This window comes from Ursus maritimus, unplaced genomic scaffold (assembly GCF_017311325.1).
Source record: "Ursus maritimus isolate PB19 unplaced genomic scaffold, ASM1731132v1 scaffold_9, whole genome shotgun sequence".
Taxonomy (NCBI): domain Eukaryota; kingdom Metazoa; phylum Chordata; class Mammalia; order Carnivora; family Ursidae; genus Ursus; species Ursus maritimus.
Window position 1 is genome coordinate 18136604 of NW_024427107.1, and position 21995 is coordinate 18158598.

A 21995-nucleotide genomic window follows, 5' to 3' on the forward strand; every position below is an offset into this window, starting at 1 on the left:
AGCCTGCTTCTCCCTCTGCCTGTCGCTCCCCCTGTTTATGCTCGCTTGCTCTCTCTGTCTGACAAATAAATAAAATCTTTAAAAAAAAAAAGACATTTAAAGGGCCAAAATATACTCATATACTTGATGCCTTTTGTTAAAAGTAGTATGTTGTATTGTTACAGATGCTCAGAGCGTAGTGGATATTTACGTAAACTATGACTGTGATTTAAATGCAGCGAATATATTTGAAAGACTAGTAAATGATCTATCAAAAATTGCTCAAGGACGGGGCAGTCAAGAACTTGGTATGAGTAATGTTCAGGTAAGAACTTTGAAAGCATTTTCAAATTTAAACTTGGTCAAGGAGGAGCTATGTGTTTTCTTAAAAGATCTTTTTGTTTTTATTCTTTTTATGAATTATTTTGTAGGAATTGAGCCTGAGGAAAAAAGGTTTAGAATGTTTAGTGTCAATTTTGAAGTGTATGGTTGAATGGAGTAAGGATCAGTATGTGAATCCCAACTCTCAGACAACTCTTGGTAAGGTGACATTTTGAGTTATAATTCTTTGTCATTTCAAGTAAATGGTATTTTGAAGAGGATAGTTCCAGTTGCCATTAGGCCAGTTTTGTGACCTCTGTATTCTTTTAGCTGATAAAGGAAGTATTCTGCATGAGTTAAATACTAGCTTTAAAATTACGAATTTCTAACTTAGTTATCCAGACTTTTTTCTTTCTAAATTTTCCTAGAAATATTTAAATAGTATGTTAAAGTGAAGCATATTTATGCAGCTTTGTGAAAAGATAATTATAGAAGAAACCGATCCAAGCCAAGATGTTTTAAGAAGATTGAATTGTTCACCTGTGTTTGACATTTACCCTTACTAGGAGAAAAACTCACAGCAACAGGGCTACCTTAGTTAGTATTCCATCAGTTAAGAGTCTTTTGAGGGAAAATTATTTCTCAGGAGGCATGAACTGAGAGCAGAAAACCAGTGGATACTTAGCACTTCAACTGCAAAAAGAACTTTTAATGGTGCACATTATAAACATTCTAATTCCCGTGTGTTTTAATATCAAAGTATATTGTCTGTGATGGCACTCAGTATTTTGCTTGTATCACATAGTTATCTAAGAAACATTGAAATATCTTGCCTTACTTGACAGTTTTATTTTTAAACTTTTAAATATTTTTATTTGAAAGATAATTTACTGTGTCAGTCTTTCTACTTACAGGTCAGGAAAAACCCTTAGAGCAAGAGACGACTGAAATCAAACACCCTGAGACAATAAACAGATACGGAAGTTTAAATTCCCTGGAGTCAACATCATCATCAGGAATAGGCAGCTACAGTACACAGATGTCTGGCACTGATAATCCAGAACAATTTGAAGTCCTAAAACAACAAAAGGAAATAATAGAACAAGGAATAGATTTGTGAGTGTCCAGTTTTAAGAAGAAATGTTATTGAATATCCTTTTGCTAGTACTGAACCACCTTTGCCCTGGGTTTCTCTGCATCTTCAGAATATTTCTGTTCCCTTCTCATTACCACCTTTCATTGAGTAAAACCAGGCACAGGTCTCCTGCATCCAAGACTTCTAGTGGCTCCTTATTCAGCTCTCCTTGTTTATTGCAGTCTAGCCCAAGAGACTCTTACAATTCACATTAAATTAATTTTGTAGCATATCTTATATGCTGTTGATTATGCTTAGATTATGTAAGTAGTTTTGCATTGTTCATTTAGTAGCTCAGTTATAAAATCCCCCATTATATTTCCTAAGCAGATCACAAGTCAAAAAATTTACAGTGTGAAACTTCTAATAGCTAGCTAACATTGCTCCTTTATAGGTTTTATATTTTCTCCAGTTGGGTTGCAAATGGGCTACTTTTGTTATTGATCCATTGTTATCAATTTCAGTTTTATATGTTGATAAGGTAATCACCTCCTTTTCCAACCTGGCTACTCTACCAGACCCAGATCTTGTAAAGTCAGTTTTCCCACTAAGCTGTATGGCATCAGTCTGCTCCTGGACTATTTCCTATCCAAATAGTACCATGCTGCTTTCATTCCTCTAATTGCCCATCTCTTTCAAAGAGAAGCTGGAAGGAAAAATGAAGTTACTGACATTTCTCCGTGGATCTAGCTACTATAAACTGTTAAAAATGCTCTTGTATATTTACTTGGTTGCAACTTCTACTGTAAAGCATTTCTTCCTGACTCTTAAGCAGTGCCTTTTGGTGAATGTTCAAGTTCCATTTTTTTATTGTTAATGTAAAAAAAAAAAATGAAAAATGTATGCACGTTTACTGTCATAAAATTATAAAATCTCACAAAATTGCCTCAGGAAATAGCCATTAATAGTTCATTCATTCCAGTTTTTCAGCCAATATTTATCAAAGTCCCATCTGTTCCTGACATTATGCAAGGTCGTAGGAAAACTTTATGAATGAATAGCCATGGCTTCTGAGGGACTCAAGGTCTAGTATGTGTAATCAGATATTCATATTGAAATTCTCAGCAGATGTTACTCAGCAAACATATTTGGTGTTTGGGACTGTGTGCCAAGAACCATGAAAGCATTGATTCTTGTATTTAAGGTAGAACCTAAATATGGGCAAAAATGTTTTTCTAAAATAATACCGTGTATTGTCCATAATCGTATACAAAGTGCGGCCAAGATACGATAACTCTACTTGAAGTACTTGGGAGTGAGTTGAAGTCGTCACAGGACTTCAAAGTGGAGGGCTCCTTAGTCTCTAGTGCTCTTTTCAGCTCGTGGACTTGATCTCTGCTTCATACTTTCATGAGAATGCTTTCATGTTGCTGTGCTCCCATTACAGTCTTTCCTGACTGTGGCACCACTCTGTCTTGTTCCTTCTCAGTCTTCTTAGGGGCTGTTTATCTTCTGCATACAACTTAGCATTTCCAGAGTTCTGTCCCTCAGCTCTTTTCTTACTTTGTAATTTCCCCTAGGTGATCATGTTCTTTTTCATGACTTCAGCTACTATGTATGTGCTAGCATGTCCCCACTCCCAAGTGTTACTTTTAACATAAATACCTCAACTGATGTCTAGACTGTCTGTAATTGCCCATTGGACATCTCTGTTGGATATTGCTTAGGTTCTCACACTCAGTATGTCCATAATCAGATTTATCAGTCTCCATTCTCCCCATAATCAACTCCCTAATACTCTTACCAAAAACAAAAGACAAATAGAAAACTACTGTTTCTGTATTTCTTATTTAGACTAGTAACCCCAACATGCTACCAAATTTATAAGCTAGAATCCTGCATGTTACTTAGATTTTCCCCTTGGATCTAATCTGTCCCTAAATCCTGTTGATTGTACTTGCTAAATATCTATGCTGTTTCTCTCGTCTCTCCCATTTCCCATAGTTGTCCTCACAAGTCAAACCAGTACCATTTCTTGCCTTGACTCATATAATCTTTTAAGTGGCCTACCTTTCTTTGATCTTATTTATTCTGTAGTCTTTTCTCACACTTAGCTAGAGTGATCTCTCTTGAAAGTCAGCTTCTGTTTCTCCCCAGCTTTTGCTTTTATTTATTTATTTATTTATTTATTAAGATTATTATTTATTTATTTGACAGAGACAGCCAGCGAGAGAGGGAACACAAGCAGGGGGTGTGGGAGAGGAAGAAGCAGGCTCCTAGCAGAGGAGCCTGATGTGGGGCTCGATCCCAGAACGCCAGGATCACGCCCTGAGCCGAAGGCAGATGCTTAACGACTGCACCACCCAGGCGCCATGACCCCTTTTGCTTTTAAAGAATAAAGTCACAGCTTCTTGTAATAGGATATAATACCCTTCGTGATGTAGGTCTGCTGGACTCTTAAGCTTCATCACCTGCCGCTTCTTTAGCTCGCTTCATCCTTCCAACAGTGCAGCGTTGTTGCTACAATGTCATGCTGTTTTATGCTGCCATGTGTTAGTATGACCCCTTAATCTCTGAGATAGAGGTTTTTTCTTTTTACGAAGTATGTGGTCCTTCAAAGCTCATTGTCACAGTCACCTTCCCCAGGAAATAAATCACAACCATTTCTGGGACGCCTGGGTGGCACAGCGGTTAAGCGTCTGCCTTCGGCTCAGGGCGTGATCCTGGCGTTGTGGGATTGAGTCCCACATCAGGCTCCTCTGCTGTGAGCCTGCTTCTTCCTCTCCCACTCTCCCTGCTTGTGTTCCCTCTCTCACTGGCTGTCTCTATCTCTGTCAAATAAATAAATAAAATCTTTAAAAAAAAAATCACAACCATTTCTGTTAGTTACTTCCTCTTCTGTGTTATCTTACCTTGTCAATACATTAGTTATTGCATTTTTACTATTATAATTTTTAAAAATCAAGTTTATTTTATTAGGAGAGAGCTTCTAGAGAGCAGAGATTGTGCTTATCTCAGTGAAAAATGTTTGATTTTAATTTATGGTATGAATTAGGACTTGACAGAAATCATTAGGACAGGGCAGGTAAGGACATTTCAGACAAAGAGAATGACTTGTGCAGCAGCGGAGTGGAGAGGAACATTTGAGGACTATTGATCAGCATGGCAGAGGCAGGGTCAGGGGGCAGTCGTAGGAGATGAAATGAGAGCATTGAGTTGGATCCAGATTCCAGAAGGCCTTATTCTCCATGTAAACAAGTTTTTATCTTGTCTTCTTCTTTTTTTTATTTTTTATTATGTTAGTCACCATACAGTACATCATTAGTTTTTGCTATAGTGTTCCATGACTCATTGTTTGCGTATAACACCCAGTGCTCCATGCAATATGTGCCCTCCTTAATACCCATCACCGGCCTATCCCAATCCCCCATCCCTCTCCCCTCTGAAGCCCTCAGTTTGTTTCCCAGAGCTCAGGGATCAGAAGAATAAACATAGTTAAAATGTCTATGCTACCCAGGGCAATCTATACTTTCAACGCCATCCCAATCAAAATATCAATGACATTTTTCAAAGAGCTGGAACAAAGAGCCCTTAAATTTGTGTGGAACCAGAAAAGACCCCGAATGGCCAAGGAATTGTTGAAAAGGAAAAACAAAGCTGGGGGCATCACTTTGCCTGATTTCAAGCTGTACTACAAAGCTGTGATCACAAAGACAGCCTGATACTGGCACAAAAGCAGACACATAGACCAATGGAACAGAATAGAGAACCCAGAAATGGACCCTCAGCATTATGGTCAACTCATCTTCGACAAAGCAGGAAAAAACGTCCAGTGGAAAAAGACAGTCTCTTCAATAAATGGTGCTGGGAAAATTGGACAGCTACATGCAAAAGAATGAAACTTGACCACTCTTCTCACACCATACACAAAGATAAACTCCAAATGGATGAAAGACCTCGATGTGAGACAGGAATCCATCAAAATCCTAGAGGAGAACATAGGCTGTAACCTCTTTGACATCGGCCACAGCAACTTGTTTTATCTTGTCTCCTTGACTTTGTCATACTAGTATTGAAGGATTTTAGACGAGGAGCAGCTTCGGAGTTCTCTTTTGGGACAGTGACTTCGCCAGTAGCCGGAAGGATGGATTAGAATGAGCAAAACAAAAAATAGCAAGACCATTTAAGTACTGTTACCCAGGTGACAGGTGATGAGGGACCAAAGTAATTAGTGGTATAATAAAAGTAGAAAGTAAATGATGTGGAAACAAGGAGGTGACCTTTGAACTGGATTTGTAAGCATGAAGGAGAGTTCCACAGTGAATGGAGCAAGTAAAGGACATGTAGAGGAAATAGATTGCAGAAATGCATTCTGCTTAGGGAATGAGAATAGGATATGTGGGAGGGGATGGGTGAGAGGGGATAAGATAAACTAGAGCTGGGGCGCCTGGGTGGCACAGCGGTTAAGTGTCTGCCTTCAGCTCAGGACGTGATCCCGGCGTTATGGGATCGAGCCCCACATCAGGCTCCTCTGCTATGAGCCTGCTTCTTCCTCTCCCACTCCCCCTGCTTGTGTTCCCTCTCTCGCTGGCTGTCTCTATCTCTGTCGAATAAATAAATAAAATCTTTAAAAAAAAAAAAAAAGATAAACTAGAGCTGTATTAAGAAAGATTTTATATATCCATCTAGTCAGTTTGGACTTCACTTTGAAAACATTGGGTATCTAGGGATTTTTTTAATAAAGGAAATAATGCTGTCAAACTGTTGTTAAGACAGTCACCAGAATTCTTTTACTTTAAAAGCAGGAAACTTAGAATTAATCAGTGGTGTATATGGAATGAACCAAGATTATTTGAGTATTAAGGAGAATATAAATATTAAAAGCATGAGATATTTAATATTTATATCCTTACAGCTTATCTACAACATGACATTATCTCAAATAGTCTGAAATGGTCCGTATTATTGATAAAGGTGGCATTTTGCTTCAGACTCTTTTCTAAGAAAAAACTAAAATTTTGCATAATGTAATAAGTTTTGTATATTCTGCATGGATTATATTAAACTATTTTCTAAGTGGTATTAGAAAATTAATTTACCATAGTTTAAGATGTTCTTTTCAAATGATTTTCTGTTTCTAATGTTTCTATTAACTTTAACATCATCTAGATTTAATAAGAAACCAAAGAGAGGAATACAGTACCTCCAAGAACAAGGGATGCTTGGCACTACACCTGAAGATATTGCCCAATTCTTACATCAAGAGGAAAGATTAGACTCTGTAAGAATACCATTTTTGTTTATTCTAACCTTCTCTGTAAAATTTCTTTTTAAGTTAATAACGATACAGACTGTTTCCCCTTTAAAAGTGCCCTCCTAAGTATGTCAGGAAAACTTAAAGAATAACCTAGGTATTCTTAATTTTGCTTTTTAATTTCCTAAACTCAAAAGAATATCTTTTTTTTTTTAAATAAACACAGTCAGTGGGTTTAACTTTTAGTTTCACTTTTGAAATAGTTAACCCTGTAGTCAAAACCTGTGAATCTTACAGATTTTGCTGCTCTTTAAATGTCTCTGTGGCAAATGTAACATTTCATTAGGATATCAGTTTTTAATCTTTTTTCTTTAGACTCAAGTGGGTGAGTTCCTGGGAGATAATGATAAATTTAACAAAGAAGTTATGTATGCATATGTGGACCAACATGACTTTTCAGGAAAGGACTTCGTTTCAGCCCTTCGTATGTTTCTGGAAGGATTCCGTCTTCCAGGGGAAGCTCAGAAAATTGATCGATTGATGGAAAAATTTGCTGCAAGATACCTTGAATGCAACCAAGGGTAAACAAGATTCAAATTCAAGTATTTATTGGTTGCCAGCTATATCCAAGACATTGTGCTAGGGAACATCAGAAGATTCGTCATCTTACACCCAGAGAATTTAGATTGTCTGATCTAGAAGTGATAAGACAATTCCATAAAAACACTGTAGTATGAGCTAGAACATAAATCCTGAAAGAGAAAATTATGGGGGTTTGAGATGATTTATTTAAATGCAGCTGTAAAACAATATAAGTTTATAATATGATACATTTATTTTTCCAGACAAACCCTTTTTGCTAGTGCGGATACTGCTTATGTTTTGGCTTATTCAATTATCATGCTGACCACAGATCTTCACAGTCCACAGGTACGTACTATGTATAATAGATAGTACAAATTAAATAAGTTCTTCTGAATTCAGTAAGTAAGAGTTGAAATTTTAATCTTATTCAGTGAAACCAGTCACCAAATTGGGGTATTCGGTGTAGTGTTCATTTTACAAATGTGGTTTCTGGGGGCACTGGGGTGGCTTTGTCAGTTGAGTGTCTGACTCTCGGTTTCAGCTCAGGTACTGATCTCAGGGTCCTGGGATGGAGCCTTCTGTCAGGCTCCACACTGAGCAGGGAGCCTCCTAAGATTTTTCTCTCTCCCTCTGCCTTTCCCCCAGCTCACGTGCTCTCTCTCTCCCTCTCAAAATAAATATTTTTTTTTTCGAGATTTTATTTACTTATTTGAGACAGCGAGAGAGAGAGCTTGAGAGCATGAGCAGGGAGGGGCAGAGTGAGAATTAGGCTGCCTGCTTAGCAGAGAGCCTCACTGTGACTGCAGGGCTCGATCCCAGGACCTTGGGATCATGACCTGAACCGAAGGCAGATGCTTAACTGACTGAGCCACCTGGGCGCCTCTAAATAAATAAATCTTAAAAAAAAAAAAAAAATGCAGTTTCTTGTGGTAATTCTAATTAGACTTTCAGATATCTGTAAAATAAGTCTGTATTTGTCTCATGATTGATAGCTGTATAAAGCTTAAGATAAATTTTAAGAATATGTATATTCTTTTGCCTGTACTTATTACAACATGGAAGAACACTATACACAAACTTTATTTTTTCTCTTAAACATTTCAGACTTGAGGAATAGAGTGGTTAGCATGGGAATCCCTCATGTGCCCATCACCCAGCTTCCACAGTTATCAGCTGTGGCCAGTCTTGTTCATTCTATCTCTTCTCTCTCTCCCAGATCGTTTTGAAGTAAATCTAGGTGTCATACCATTTCATCTGTATTTACTTCAGTGTATACCTCTGAAAGACACATACTCTACTTAAACATAATCACAGTACCATTACATGTAAAAATTAAACCGTTAGATATCCAGGATATTAAGATACTCATTTGCCTTTAAATTCATAACTCCTTCTTAAATATTAAGGAACTGTCACTTGATTTCTGATATCCATTAGCAAAAAAATTTATTTTTAAAGTTTTAGGTATTTTATACTTCATTTCAAAAAACATGCCTTGATATCTTGGGAGAAATTACCTTTATAAATTTACCTATTTGCAAGAATTTCTTCATACTTCTTAGGGATAGGCGTCTAATGATATTTATTATTCTTAGGAAATGAAATAAACTATACTAATCTTAGAGGTTTGGAAAAATTAAAATTTATTTAAAGGTGGAGATTGAGCTTGCAAAATAGGGGTGTGTGTGTGTGTGTGTGTGTGTGTGTTTTGAGATGTTTAAGGCAGGGTTGATATGGAAAGTATGTATCAAATGTGTGATTACCCTTAGATTTAAACATCAGAATTAACAGCTATGCATTTACCAGTGACTTATGTGATTTTATATAGATATTTCTTAAAAAGTCATTCAATATTTTAATCACTTAAAAATTGCCCTTGGCAGGGTGTCTGGGTGGCTCAGTCAGTTAAGCTCCTGCCTTCTCAGGTCATGATCCCATGTAAGGCTCCCTCTGCTCAGTGGGAAATCTGCTTCTCCTTCTGCCCAACACCCCACCCACCCTCCTGCCTCCCCCAGTTCGTGCTCTCACTTGTGCTCTCTCACATGTACTATCTCTCTCTCTCAAATAAATAAAAAAAAAAATAAAAATCGCCCTTGGCATATTACTGGCAGTGTAGTTAAAGCAGCTCCCTTTCAGGTTTTTATTATGCAGGATACTTTTTTCCATGGTGTTATAAGGCAGTCTACAGATACTGACTTACTTGGATATCTTCATATCGGAGTTTTCTGTCTGGTGTTTTGGTCCAAACCAATACAGTACCACCCCCCCCCTTTTTTTTTTAAGTGTTGTATTTTTAAAGAATTTGGTTCTGTAAATGAATTATCAATGTTACATGCATCTGTGTCGTATCTTCCCATATGTACATCCTTGTGTAAGTTATTTTGAGGAAATACTAAAACATCCTTTAATGTCCTTTCATAGTACCCAGATTGTTAAAAGTTTCTGAACACAGATCAGTTAGGAAACAACTTGAGAATCGTGCTCTGTCTTCATGGCACTTGTTTCTGTCCATAGAACATGTGCATGGATCCTGGTCTAGCAGTGGTAACTTCCTGTAGTCTTCCCGCTCCCTGTCAGATTACTGCTGGCTGGCATCATGTCCTGATATGCAGCCTGCAGCTACAGAACAGCTTATGAGTTTCTATGAAGGAAAATTCAATTAGAAAACTGAACCCATAATCATGACCCCATATGATTTGATTCAAGACCACATGAACTCTAACAAATGACATCATTTTTAAAGAACACAGGTAAACTTTAAAGAAATTCCTTAAAGGTCTTTTCATTCTTAGTTCTTTTCAAAGTTAAAATATTTAAACAAGTCATTTATGTTTCATTTTCACCTATAATATTTATAATTAGACTACTTTTTATATATGAGTCAGTGAATTTTTTTAAAAATTTGAGATATACTTAGAACTCATTTAATTTTTTTGTGTATATTAATCTCCATCATAGTAACAACTGGCTTTAAGTGACTTAAACACTAAAACTAAATATAGCTTAATATAAGCTCATGAAGGGCTCCTGGGTGGCTCAGCCAGTTAAGCACCTGCCTTCGGCTCAGGTCATGATCCCAGTCAGCGGGTAGCCTGCTTCTCCCTTTCCGTCTGCCTGCCGCTCACCCTGCTTGTGCTCTCTTGCTATCTCTCTCTCTCTCTCTGTCAAATAAATAAAATCTTTTAAAAAATATATAAACATATGAAAATAAAAGTCAAGAATGGAATGCTCCATAAAAGATAAGCAGGAAAAGAAAAGTAGGATTATGTTTTATCCTACTTTCAGAATCCCATTGTGACAGAATTGTTCTGTTTGAGCAGTATATTTTTATTTGGGGTATCTGAAATTCACGTATTCTCTACTCCCACTTCTGGGAGCTCCCACCCCCTCCTCCCACCCAGACCGACAAGTATATTTTACTGCTACTTCAGATTTTTTTTATCAAGACTTCTTTTTGTCTCTGATTGGCATGATGTTAAAACTTAATATGCCATGCTCAAGAGCTCCAGGTGATGTTAATCTTCTTTTAGCCTCTTATTGGCAGCATTTGTATGGTCTTTTATTTTAGTGTCCCCGAGTCATTGTTTTTTAGTATTTATCAGAACTCCAGGAGAAATGGCTTTTTTTTTTTAAGTACTGACTCAAGATGAGTTTTAAAGTTATGACTTGCTTATTATTCTATGTACCTTGTAAATTTACAGGAGGATCCTTATCTATAGAGTGGCTGTAAATTCTTTATGGGAGATGGTGGGAATATATATAATTAAATATACAGGCATACCTCGTTTTATTGTGCTTTACTTTATTACACTTCGCAGATAATTGTGATTTTTTTTTTACAAATTGAAGGTCTGTGGTAACCTTGCATAAGCAAGTCTATCAGCGCCATTTTTCCAACAGTATTTGCTCATTTCATGTCTCTGTCACATTTTGGTGATTCTCACAGTATATCAGACTTTTTCATTACTATTAAACATTTGTTATGATGATCTGTGATCAGTGATTATGACTCCTTGAAAGCTCAGGTGATGGTTAGTATTTTTTAGTAATAAAGTATTTTTTGAATTAAGGTATATACATTGCTTTTTTAGACATAACAGTATTGCACACTTAATAGGCTACAGTATAGTGTAAATATAACTTTTATATGCATTTAGGAAGCCAAAAAATTTATTTGACTCACCTTATTATGGTAGTCTGGACCCAAACACAGTTTATCCCAGGTATGCCTGTATCTTCAGAGATGTCATAAGACCGATATGGGTTTTTGGAGATATAAAACATTTTGACTGTGCTAGTTCTCAAGTTTGGTGACAGGGCTCCATCTTATAAACTGCAGATTTATACTCCACAGATTGATCAAGGTATGCTGCAGGACATTCCTGTTCAGAGTACTCTAAACAAGACAGAATGTTCAAAGGATATTTCACCTGGATCACCTAACATTCATTTGCCATGCTGAGTCAGTCAGGGAGATTGTTACCTGATTTTAAATGAATTCAGCTGTTACTTTGCATCCACTGTTACATAAAATCAGCTTTTAAATCATTACAACGTATTTATGTTTTCCCAAACTAAGATTTGGATCTTTTTGATACCGTATGTTTTTAATACTTATCATGGTCTTTTAAAGACTGTTGGTAGAGCTCTTAAACCTTGGGCAAAAACAAATAATTTCATTATTCGATTTCCCTGTTTCTTATTATAAATTACTTATGTGCCCATCTGAGAAGGTGTATTAGCATATGCCAGGCTAGTTTTTTTTTTCTACATTGCCTTCATCTTCTATGACTGTTTTCATTTTAATACATGTTTTGTTGAATATTTTCCCCTTCTTATCCTCAAAGTATTTATATATTGTGTTGTAAAAGTATTCATATTCTTAAAATAGAAGTCATTTTTAAGTAAGTTTTAAGAATTATAATGGTTTTTCATTTCTAGGTTAAAAATAAAATGACAAAGGAACAATACATTAAGATGAATAGAGGTATCAATGATAGTAAAGACCTTCCTGAGGAGTATCTATCAGCTATCTATAATGAAATAGCTGGGAAAAAGATATCAATGAAAGAAACAAAAGAACTCACAATCCCTACAAAATCAAGTAAGCAAAGTAAGTATCTAAATCAATTGAATTCTGATTGTTCAGGAGGAAAATATGGTTTCCTAAGGGTTTTTCACTTGATTTAGAATAAATCAGATACTATTCTAATGAGAAATATTATAATATACAGTTTGCTAATCTGATTATAATTTTTTTCTACATTCTGAGTAAAAATAACCCTAACCAGTGATTAACAGAAAATGCTGTGTAATTTGCATGGATTCGTGTGCATTTAATATATGCTTGTCAATTTAGCAGTAAATCTCAGCATGGATTTGGATGTCAGCAAGACTGCTTAGGCAGCCCCAATAGTCAGACTTCCACTCTCAGTCTTTTTCTGCCTCTTCATCATTTACAAGCAACACAATTCTCTCTGTTCATCTATTACTACACATGAAACAAGCTGGACGTAGGGATGATTGAACAAATTAGGGAAGGTTAGGATTGTGAGGTTGCTCACGGAGTTGGAAATCACTCCTTCAGATGCACGACAGATTATCATTATAGAGGTCCTAGATCTAACCAGCATGAGAAGCCAACTGTGGGCTTGGCTCCATTCTAGACATTCTGTACATGTGGACAGTGGTGATTAAATCAAAGCTAAAATCTGACTAAAAAAATAAGATGAGGGTAGTAGCTCAGAAATATAGCAGTAATACGGAAAGAAGATTCCTGCCTTTCTGAGCACTCCACCTGGAAATGAAATTTCAAGCTTTATCTCACAGAACAGATTGCAGTAGCACAATTCTGTTGACAGGAGAGGAACAAGGGCCTATGTGATATGTGTGTTTCCAGAAGTTGATGAAGAACTATGAGATTCAGGGGCTAGGGAGGTGTTAGAAGGAATAGTGAAGTATAAGTGGCCTTATCTTTTGGAATAATGTAGAGGATGATTCTAAGGAATTTTAGTACTCCCCTCATTTTGTAGATGAGGAAACCGAAGTCCAAAGAGCTTAAGAAACTAAGAATCATGGAATCTATAAGCTGAGAATAATGTCAAAAAAACTTTTATTAAATCTCTACACCTAAAACCCAAAGAGTGGCGAAGCCAGATCTTGAACTAGGTGTCTTTGGCTCATTTTGCAGTCCAGTACCAATCAGCAGTTTACTTGGTCATGTTATTTTCAGCTCTTCTGCTTACAATGTTGTTAAATACATTGCTCAAGATTTCATTTGCACACCTAAATAGATGCCAATTCTCTGATTCAGTTATCTTCTTCAGACCCATGATAAAACATATTCCTGTCCTCCTTTCTCTGGCCTATTTTGTCCATGGTGGTAGAGTATCAGTGAGAAGCAGGATATGGGAAGGATGTAGGTGTACTGAAATACAGATGTCATCCTGGAATGTTAGGGCCACTGTTTTCTTGTTAACTCAGGAGTCGTCATTCAAGCCTATGTCATCCAAGGATGCCCTTGCCTTTTACCTCTCCCCTCCTATTCTCCCGTCCCGTATTTGGGTTGTTTCCCTAGTATTTCCATTGTGACAGATTTATACCTACTCTCTTCCCTTCTTATAGGTTTTCCACTTATTCCCGACTCTTAGTTCAGGAATTTTCCCCCCATTTTTGTTATAATTCGCATAACGTAAAATTAAACATTTTGAAGTGAACAATGCAGTGGCATTTAGTACATTTACACTGTTGTGCAACCACCACGTCTGTCTAGTTCCAAAACATTTTCATTACCAAAATAAAACCTTTTACCCATTGAAGTTAACATTCCCTTCCGCTCAGCAGTCTTTGGCTACCACCAGTCTGCTTTCTTTTTCTATGGATTTACCTACTCTGGATATTTCATATAAATGGAATCGCACCTTATATGACCTTTTGTGTTTGGGTTTTTAAGAATATACCTATTAATTGGTGGTATTTATTTTATAGTAAAAAAGCATATAAAATGCTTTATATTTTAAATGCTAATAGTGTTTGTTATTTCAGATGTAGCCAGTGAAAAACAAAGAAGGCTTCTGTATAACTTAGAAATGGAACAGATGGCCAAGACCGCAAAAGCACTCATGGAAGCCGTGAGCCATGTTCAGGCACCTTTTACAAGTGCAACACATTTGGAGCACGTGAGACCCATGTTTAAGGTAAAAGTTACTAATAACTTTTGGTCGCAGTATACATTTATATGTAACCTTGTTCAGCGTGTTTTTAAGTTAAGGAAATACAGTGATTATAGCCCATTAGTGTAGACCTAGAAGCAAAAGCAATGTTATTTAGGATATAGCAAATATAAATTTTTTCTTAAAGAGAATGAGAAAAGGTATACAGTCTTGGCAATTAATAAGCGTGTGACCTTAAGAAATAAGAATGGGAAGGTTTCAGAGAATGATCATTAATCTTTGGCCTTGTTTTCTCCAAATGAGTTCTATTTAAACCTTTAGAGTTTACCTAAAATTTCAAAGTGATCTTGAACTTCTTGCCAGAAACTCACATGAGAGTTCTGAGTATACCTGGAGTGCAGAGAATAGAGCGAGGAACAAAAGCAAGCGTTATTATGTTTATAGGTTGATCTAGTAAGAATGATACTTACTGGTTCTTTAAAATTTGATGGCCTATTCCTTCTTTGTTTTCCTGGTTTTTTTTTTTTTTCCTATCCTTTCTTCAAAATGTGAGAATAAGTAAGCAGGGAATCGGTAAGGATTACAGGGATATAGAGGAGAGTCTAGTCAAGGTTGAAAAGGGAAAAGGGGTAAAGTAATTCCAGTTTGTGGGACAGTGTGGTAGGATGGTTTGTGGAGGCTAAAGATTGTAATTTGAGTTCTCATTCAGATACTAAGTACACATATGTGTGGGCAGTAAAAGATGACTACAAGATTTCTGTGCTTTTGTTTTAGCTCTAAAGTTTTATGGTTCTACCTCTACTTCAACGTCTGTGTGATAATGTTATTTCCAAAAGTTGATGAAGAATTGTGCGATGGGGGAGAGAGGCCTAGGGGAGGCATTGTTAGAAGGAATAGTGGAGTATGACTAGCCTTATCTTTTGAAATAATACAAGAAACACTTTCTCTTTATTATGAAACATTTTTATAAGGCAGCTTTCTGTTTTGTTTTGAATAGTCTTAACACTCTTGTTTTTCTTCTCAAATGTTTTTGGTTGGGGGAGGTAGAGAATGGAAAAAAAAAAACAGAAGAAACCAGCCATAATTCCATCACTCAGAAAAAAACTTCTGTTGATGTGTTTATATACCACTTTTTTATATACTACTTTTTAAATCTTAATTGAATAATTATGACCATACTATGTGTAGAATTTTGTATCTTGCTATTTTCACAGAAGTATTTCCCTGTATCATTAAAAATTCTTCATAAATAGCTTTTATTATGTATTCTCTAGATTAGTTCTAGTTTATTTAAACATCTTTTTTTTTTTTTTAAGATTTTATTTTATTTATTTATTCGACAGAGATAGAGACAGCCAGCGAGAGAGGGAACACAAGCAGGGGGAGTGGGAGAGGAAGAAGCAGGCTCATAGCGGAGGAGCCTGACGTGGGGCTCGATCCCATAACGCCGGGATCACGCCCTGAGCCGAAGGCAGACGCTTAACCGCTGTGCCACCCAGGCGCCCCTATTTAAACACCTTCTAAGCTAGCATTAAGAATCTTCCCTCTTAGTACCATTTCTACTGCCATTAACCTCTCCAGACATCCTCGTTTCTTATTATTGTAGTGTCCTAACTAGTATCCTTAATGTCTGTTTTTGTGCTCCTCTTGTCCATTTACAGAGGCCAGAATGATCATTTTAAAATACAAAATGAAATGTTGCCTTCTTCCTTAAGGCCCCCACTAACTTTGCATCATACTGTGAAACTAACACACCCACTTCTACAACCTTACGTGGTCTGGCTCCACCTGCCTTTCCAGGCTCATTGCTAGATTTCTTCTGTCTTACTATGCTGCAGTCACACTAGCATTCCTTCAGTTTCTTTTTAAGATTTTATTTATTTACTTGACAGAGAGAGAGACAGCCAGTGAGAGAGGGAACACAAGCACAGTGAGTGGGAGAGGAAGAAGCAGGCTCCCAGCAGAGGAACCTCATGCGGGGCTCGATTCCAGAACGCCGGGATCACGCCCTGAGCCAAAGGCAGACGCTTAACGACTGAGCCACCCAGGCACCCCCCTTCAGTTTCTAGAATGTCCTAAATTATTTTCTCTTCAGAGCATTCTTACAAGCTGTGTCTTTTGTCTAGAACGCTCTTTTCTTCTTTGCCCAAGTGGTTTCAGCTTTAAATATACCTTCTCAGACAGGTCTGCCCTACCCCCACCATCCAAATTTGGTCCCTTTTCATAATGTGCTATGTTATCCTTCATTGTATTTATAACAGTTTGTATTTATACATTTACTTATTTTAAAATTTAGTATCTGTCTCTTTACTAGACTTTAAGTTCCATGAGGGAAGAGACTATGTTCTGTTCACTTTTCCCAATGTCTAACACCATTCTTAGCTTGTAGTTAAGTGTTCAGTAAACAAGCATTGACTTAGTAGCAGAATAAATGAGAGACTTCTAGGATGTGATATAATATTAAGGGATATAAATATTAATAAGAATCTTTTTAAATACTGCCAAATTGTATTTTACAAAGGTTTATACAGTATGAATGGATAATTTCACTGACCCCTAGATATTATTTAGTGTAGTTTGATAGGAGAAGTCATTGTCTTTAATTCCTAATGGAGTTAAACATATTTTTCACTGGCTTAAGAACTATTTATACTTTTTCTTGTATAAAATACTGCACAGGTTTGAATAGATTTGCTGTTTCTTTACTTAAAATTGAACATGTAATTTATTACTTCCATGTGGTACTTCGTACTGTACTTCATATGCTTCCTAAAGGATCTTTCCACAGTGATAGTCCAGGTATTAAATAGGTAGAAAATGAGGTTCAGAGAGATTAAGTTAGTGGCAAAGCTAGGACTAGAAATAAGGTACTGTGGCTTATGTTCCTTTGTTTAGGGATTATATTCTTTTTTACTTCTAAACTTTCTAATGTTGCAAACAAAGCTTTGGGTAATCCTTTGGGTAATGTTTTTCTTAATAATCTTAAAAACTTTTTAGATCTTTTTAAAATTCCAGCTGTCATTTTTACAGTACACTGGTATAAATCTTTTTCATCTCTGTGGTTATGTGGATATATAGTTTTGCTTCATTAGAATCTATTAAAAGCAACAAATACTCATATTAGACAATTCAAGGTTACACAAGCACACATCAATGTGTACATGTATGTTTTGATGTCAGAATTTTCAGTAGTCCTTAGGTTTTTTTATTTTAAATTACATTTTTCGGTATTCAGTGTTACCGACTGGTAAAAGTTAATGTTTGTTCATTTCGCAGTTTATAATGAAGAAGTATTTTATTGAACTATATTTTTAAAGTATTGTCCAACTAGGAACCAGAGATATCACTGATATTTCAATGTGAAATATTTGACTATAAAAAAAGTAAGGCTAAATGATGTCCAGGGAGCAAGCTTAAAGAAGAAAGAATAATGTAATTATTTCAAGTAGAAAATGACTAAAAGGATTATCTTAGAAATAAAATCTGTGAAATACTGCAAGGGACAAGCTTGCAGAGAGAGATGAGTTCTGAAAGTAGGGGTAAAACTAATATCATTTATGAATATTGACAATTCCCATTTCTTATTGATGTGAATAATTGATAGATGCTGCACTTAAAATATACCTAACGTCCTCTGCTGAATTTGTAGTCTTGCTGTCCCACTTATTTAACCCCAGGCAACATTATGTATTTTTTCCCCCAAAAAACTCACTGCTTTTTTTTTCCAGAACTTTCTCAAATCATTATTGTCTGAAGCTTTGAGAAATATTAATGTACTACTATCATAAAATTTAATTATCACTTGATATTCATGATATAGTTTAAATTTTTAATTTTTCTAGTTGGCTTGGACACCTTTTCTGGCTGCATTTAGTGTGGGTCTGCAAGATTGTGATGATACTGAAGTAGCCTCTCTTTGCCTGGAAGGTATAAGATGTGCAATCAGAATTGCATGCATTTTCAGCATTCAGGTAACAAAGAATTTTGCCTTTGTAGCAAGTCTGAAAAACATAAATTACTTATGTGATGACTATAATTAAAATTATTTTTTTATGTTTGACTTACTAAAAACTAATTTCAAGTTTATGATGGAATTTAAATGAGTCTGATGTCTAAGTTTCCAAGAAACCATGACAGAAGGGGTAGTTTTATATTGATGCATCTGGAATTCATCATAACTACTTCGGTTTACATTTTTTTTTCTCTATAGAATATTAGCCGTATCCAAAATTTCAAGACTTTGAATTTCTGTATGTTAATTTGAGTATCTTATTTAAATATGTTACATGTTCATACTTACTGAATCATATTTTTTCATACTTCTGTGCTTATGTATATTACCTTATAACTTCACTTAAACCTAAGAAAAGTTATTCTAAAGAGAACCAAGTATCTAGTACTTAATTTTCATGAGACAGGTCCTTCTAGTAATTTATATACTTTGATAACAAATTTTAGCCGAAGCTTGCTTGCTTTTTTTTTTTTTTAAAAACCCATTTCACATTTATTTCTGAGTCTTATGGCTTAAGAAGCACAGCCTAGCTATAGAGAAAAAATGAGCACATTTATAAATCACGTTTCTGCTAGTCTGCACAGTACTTGAAACATAAGCACTTCAGGAATGTTTTTTACTATATGAATTCATTTGTTGTCACTAAAATCTCGTCTTGATTTGACATCTCCATTGCCTTTAGATTTTAGAAATTCATCCTTTTCATCTTAAATAAAAACACTGTAGTTTGAGGTATGTAATTTGTCAGTTAAAAACTTACTAAACAGGTAAACAGTTTGTCAGTAGGGAATTAGAGATCACTCTGTTGTGTTTATAACAATGTAAGTATACTTTTCTCTTTTTTATAGCTGGAAAGAGATGCATATGTCCAGGCACTAGCAAGATTTACCTTACTTACAGTGAGTTCTGGTATTACTGAAATGAAACAGAAGAACATTGACACAATAAAAACACTTATCACAGTGGCTCATACAGATGGAAATTATTTAGGAAATTCGTGGCATGAGGTATAAGCACTTTTTTTCAACTTTGCAGTTTGGTTTATAAAATGATTTAATGCTAAATATTCTACCCACTGACATGCTTAAGTGTTTGGGAAAAATATTAGTATATTCAGGATAAGTTTATCTAGCTTTTTTTTTTTTTAAGATTTTATTTATTTATTTGACAGAGATAGAGACAGCCAGCGAGAGAGGGAACACAAGCAGGGGGAGTGGGAGAGGAAGAAGCAGGCTCATAGCGGAGGAGCCTGATGTGGGGCTCGATCCCAGAACTCCGGGATCACGCCCTGAGCCGAAGGCAGACGCTTAACCACTGTGCCACCCAGGCGCCCCAAGTTTATCTAGCTTTTAATAATGATTTATAATGTAGCTTGTATTTAAATCCTGGCTCCATACACTTAAGTATTTTTGCGATCTTTTTTAACTTGGAATTTTTTTTTTTTTTTTTTTTTTTTTTTTTTAATGAAGATTCTGAAGTGCATCAGTCAGTTGGAGCTTGCACAACTTATAGGAACTGGAGTGAAACCTCGATACATTTCTGGAACAGTACGGGGCAGGGAAGGATCCCTTACTGGAACAAAAGACCAGGCTCCTGATGAATTTGTGGGTCTGGGATTAGGTGAGAATTTTTCAAATTATCTTTATGAAGTATCAAAGATTATTAACTTGTTCAATATATGTAACTTTATTGTAGCAATGAAATACAATTAGAAGGACATGATAAAATGCTCTTTGGCTAACCTTATGGAAAAGCAAGAAGACCATGTAGAGAACTGGACCATTTTTGCCTCATTTAGTTTGCAACATTAAGTGACCCTTAATCTAAATCTCATAGTTGGGGGTAGGAGAAAGGTGCAATTTAAAATGACCTATTTTTAACACTAAGGTAATTTAAATGAGTGAAGGCATGCATAAGATGATAAACATTTGGGGCAACTGGAGAGAAAGCATTCACATTCGGATATTTTTAAAGGCACTATGCAGTCCTAAACAAACTCTTACACTGGTATAGAAACTTTCCCATGGTTCCTTATCTGCTCAGTGTGGCCAGGAACTTCCAGATTTAACCCAGTAGAACAAAGGAAAATATTACTGAGAATGGCTGCAAAAGAACTAAAGACAATACATTTTGAGTCATAAATGGAAAGAGTACCACCAGGGAAGAAGCAACATTTAGACTGTCTTTGGCTTTGAGGTTTGAATTCTTTTGTATATCTTCCTTACTGTGTGCAAGTTACTTTTATTCTCCGAGCTTTGGTTTCCACTTCTGCAAACTAATAGTAATATCTACCTACAGAGGTCTTAGGATTAAATAAGAATATGAATAAATGGACTTAGCACAGTGGCTGGTATACTAATGGTTTGTGGATTGTTCTCTATCCATTTTCCTGACCCCACTTCCATCCAAGAAATCTAGAGACATGACTTAAAGAGAATGGGGTGGGGGGTGGCGGGAAGGAGGAAAGAGATGAGATCTAGGAATATTTCCCTTTAAGATGATCCATAGAGGAGGAAGAAACACCAGGACCATGTTGTGGCTCCACATGGGAGCCAGTTATATAAATAACTGGGGACAGTTATTTCCTAGTGATATTTCAGCTGGGCAGGGCAGTTGTCTTACTCCAGTTGTATCTTAGATGCTGTCGTTCTGGGAGGCGAGGGTGTATACCTGATAACGTGATGACCCAGCAGGATTTAGAACCGGTGAGCACCTCATGGTGACTTACATCACCTGGGAATCTGAGATACAGATGAAAAATATTTACGAACAAGTGAAATGAATGTGCATTGATTGATTCAGTAACTTTTGAAAGCCTTTTTTTTTTTAAGGCCTGAGGCGTACAGGAAGGCTAAAATGACAGGTGCAAATTGCCAGGGCTTAATTTTGGCAAGTAATAAAAGTAGGTTACATTAAAAAGAAAACACCAGTGGAATATTTTTTCTTCTAAAAGTTTTAGTCAAACAAGAGAAATAATGATACTTGCTGATAATGTTTCCTAGTATACTTGAAAGTAAATTAAAATTAATTTGATCATTATTGTGCTACTTATGTTGTAAGAATATGAGATGACCTGCCGTCGCACTTCAGGAAAAGGGAATTTAGATAAAACTAAACACTTTCTGAATCTGGAAATGAAATAAAAAGTTCAGGCTTACAAGCCAGCGAAGCACCCAGCCATATTCTTCCACCTCTCTTTCATGCTTTATCTAGATTTCACCTACTTTTCTTTTTGGCCTGCTCCATTCTCCACTCATTCCTGATTGATTAGGTCTCTCATTTTTGAGTCTACATCCTAGAGGGATTCAGTCTGTTGACTTGGCCCCTGTTGGGCAGAGTCTTCCCTTCAGGCCATCTCATTGGTTATCAGGTAGCCCAATGTGGCACATGTCCACCCCTGTCCATCTGTGCCCTGTCACTTGCTCAGGCAACAGATGTTTTCTTCAGCAGGATGCTGTAGTCAGAATTTAAGCTAGAAGAGCTGTAGTCCAGACATTTGAGCAGGTTTAATCTGTATATATATGGTTTTTTAAAAATAAATTAAGTGTCCTCCTTTATTGATAGCATCCACCTCATGTATTCCATGTAACCACGTTA

At 36.2% G+C, this 21995-nt stretch overlaps 1 protein-coding gene across 1 annotated transcript in view; it reads left to right on the top strand.

Annotated features, from left to right (window-relative positions):
* The window catches only part of ARFGEF1 (ADP ribosylation factor guanine nucleotide exchange factor 1), a 155815-nt gene that overhangs the window by 98733 nt on the left and 35087 nt on the right, over positions 1 to 21995 (top strand). Inside the window, exons 12-22 of the mRNA XM_040625525.1 lie at positions 165 to 304; positions 411 to 519; positions 1215 to 1416; positions 6545 to 6656; positions 7005 to 7210; positions 7475 to 7559; positions 12156 to 12327; positions 14259 to 14410; positions 18229 to 18357; positions 19247 to 19405; positions 19868 to 20018. Coding sequence (XP_040481459.1) covers positions 165 to 304; positions 411 to 519; positions 1215 to 1416; positions 6545 to 6656; positions 7005 to 7210; positions 7475 to 7559; positions 12156 to 12327; positions 14259 to 14410; positions 18229 to 18357; positions 19247 to 19405; positions 19868 to 20018 — 1617 coding nt within the window. The remainder of the gene's footprint in view (positions 1 to 164; positions 305 to 410; positions 520 to 1214; positions 1417 to 6544; positions 6657 to 7004; positions 7211 to 7474; positions 7560 to 12155; positions 12328 to 14258; positions 14411 to 18228; positions 18358 to 19246; positions 19406 to 19867; positions 20019 to 21995) is intronic.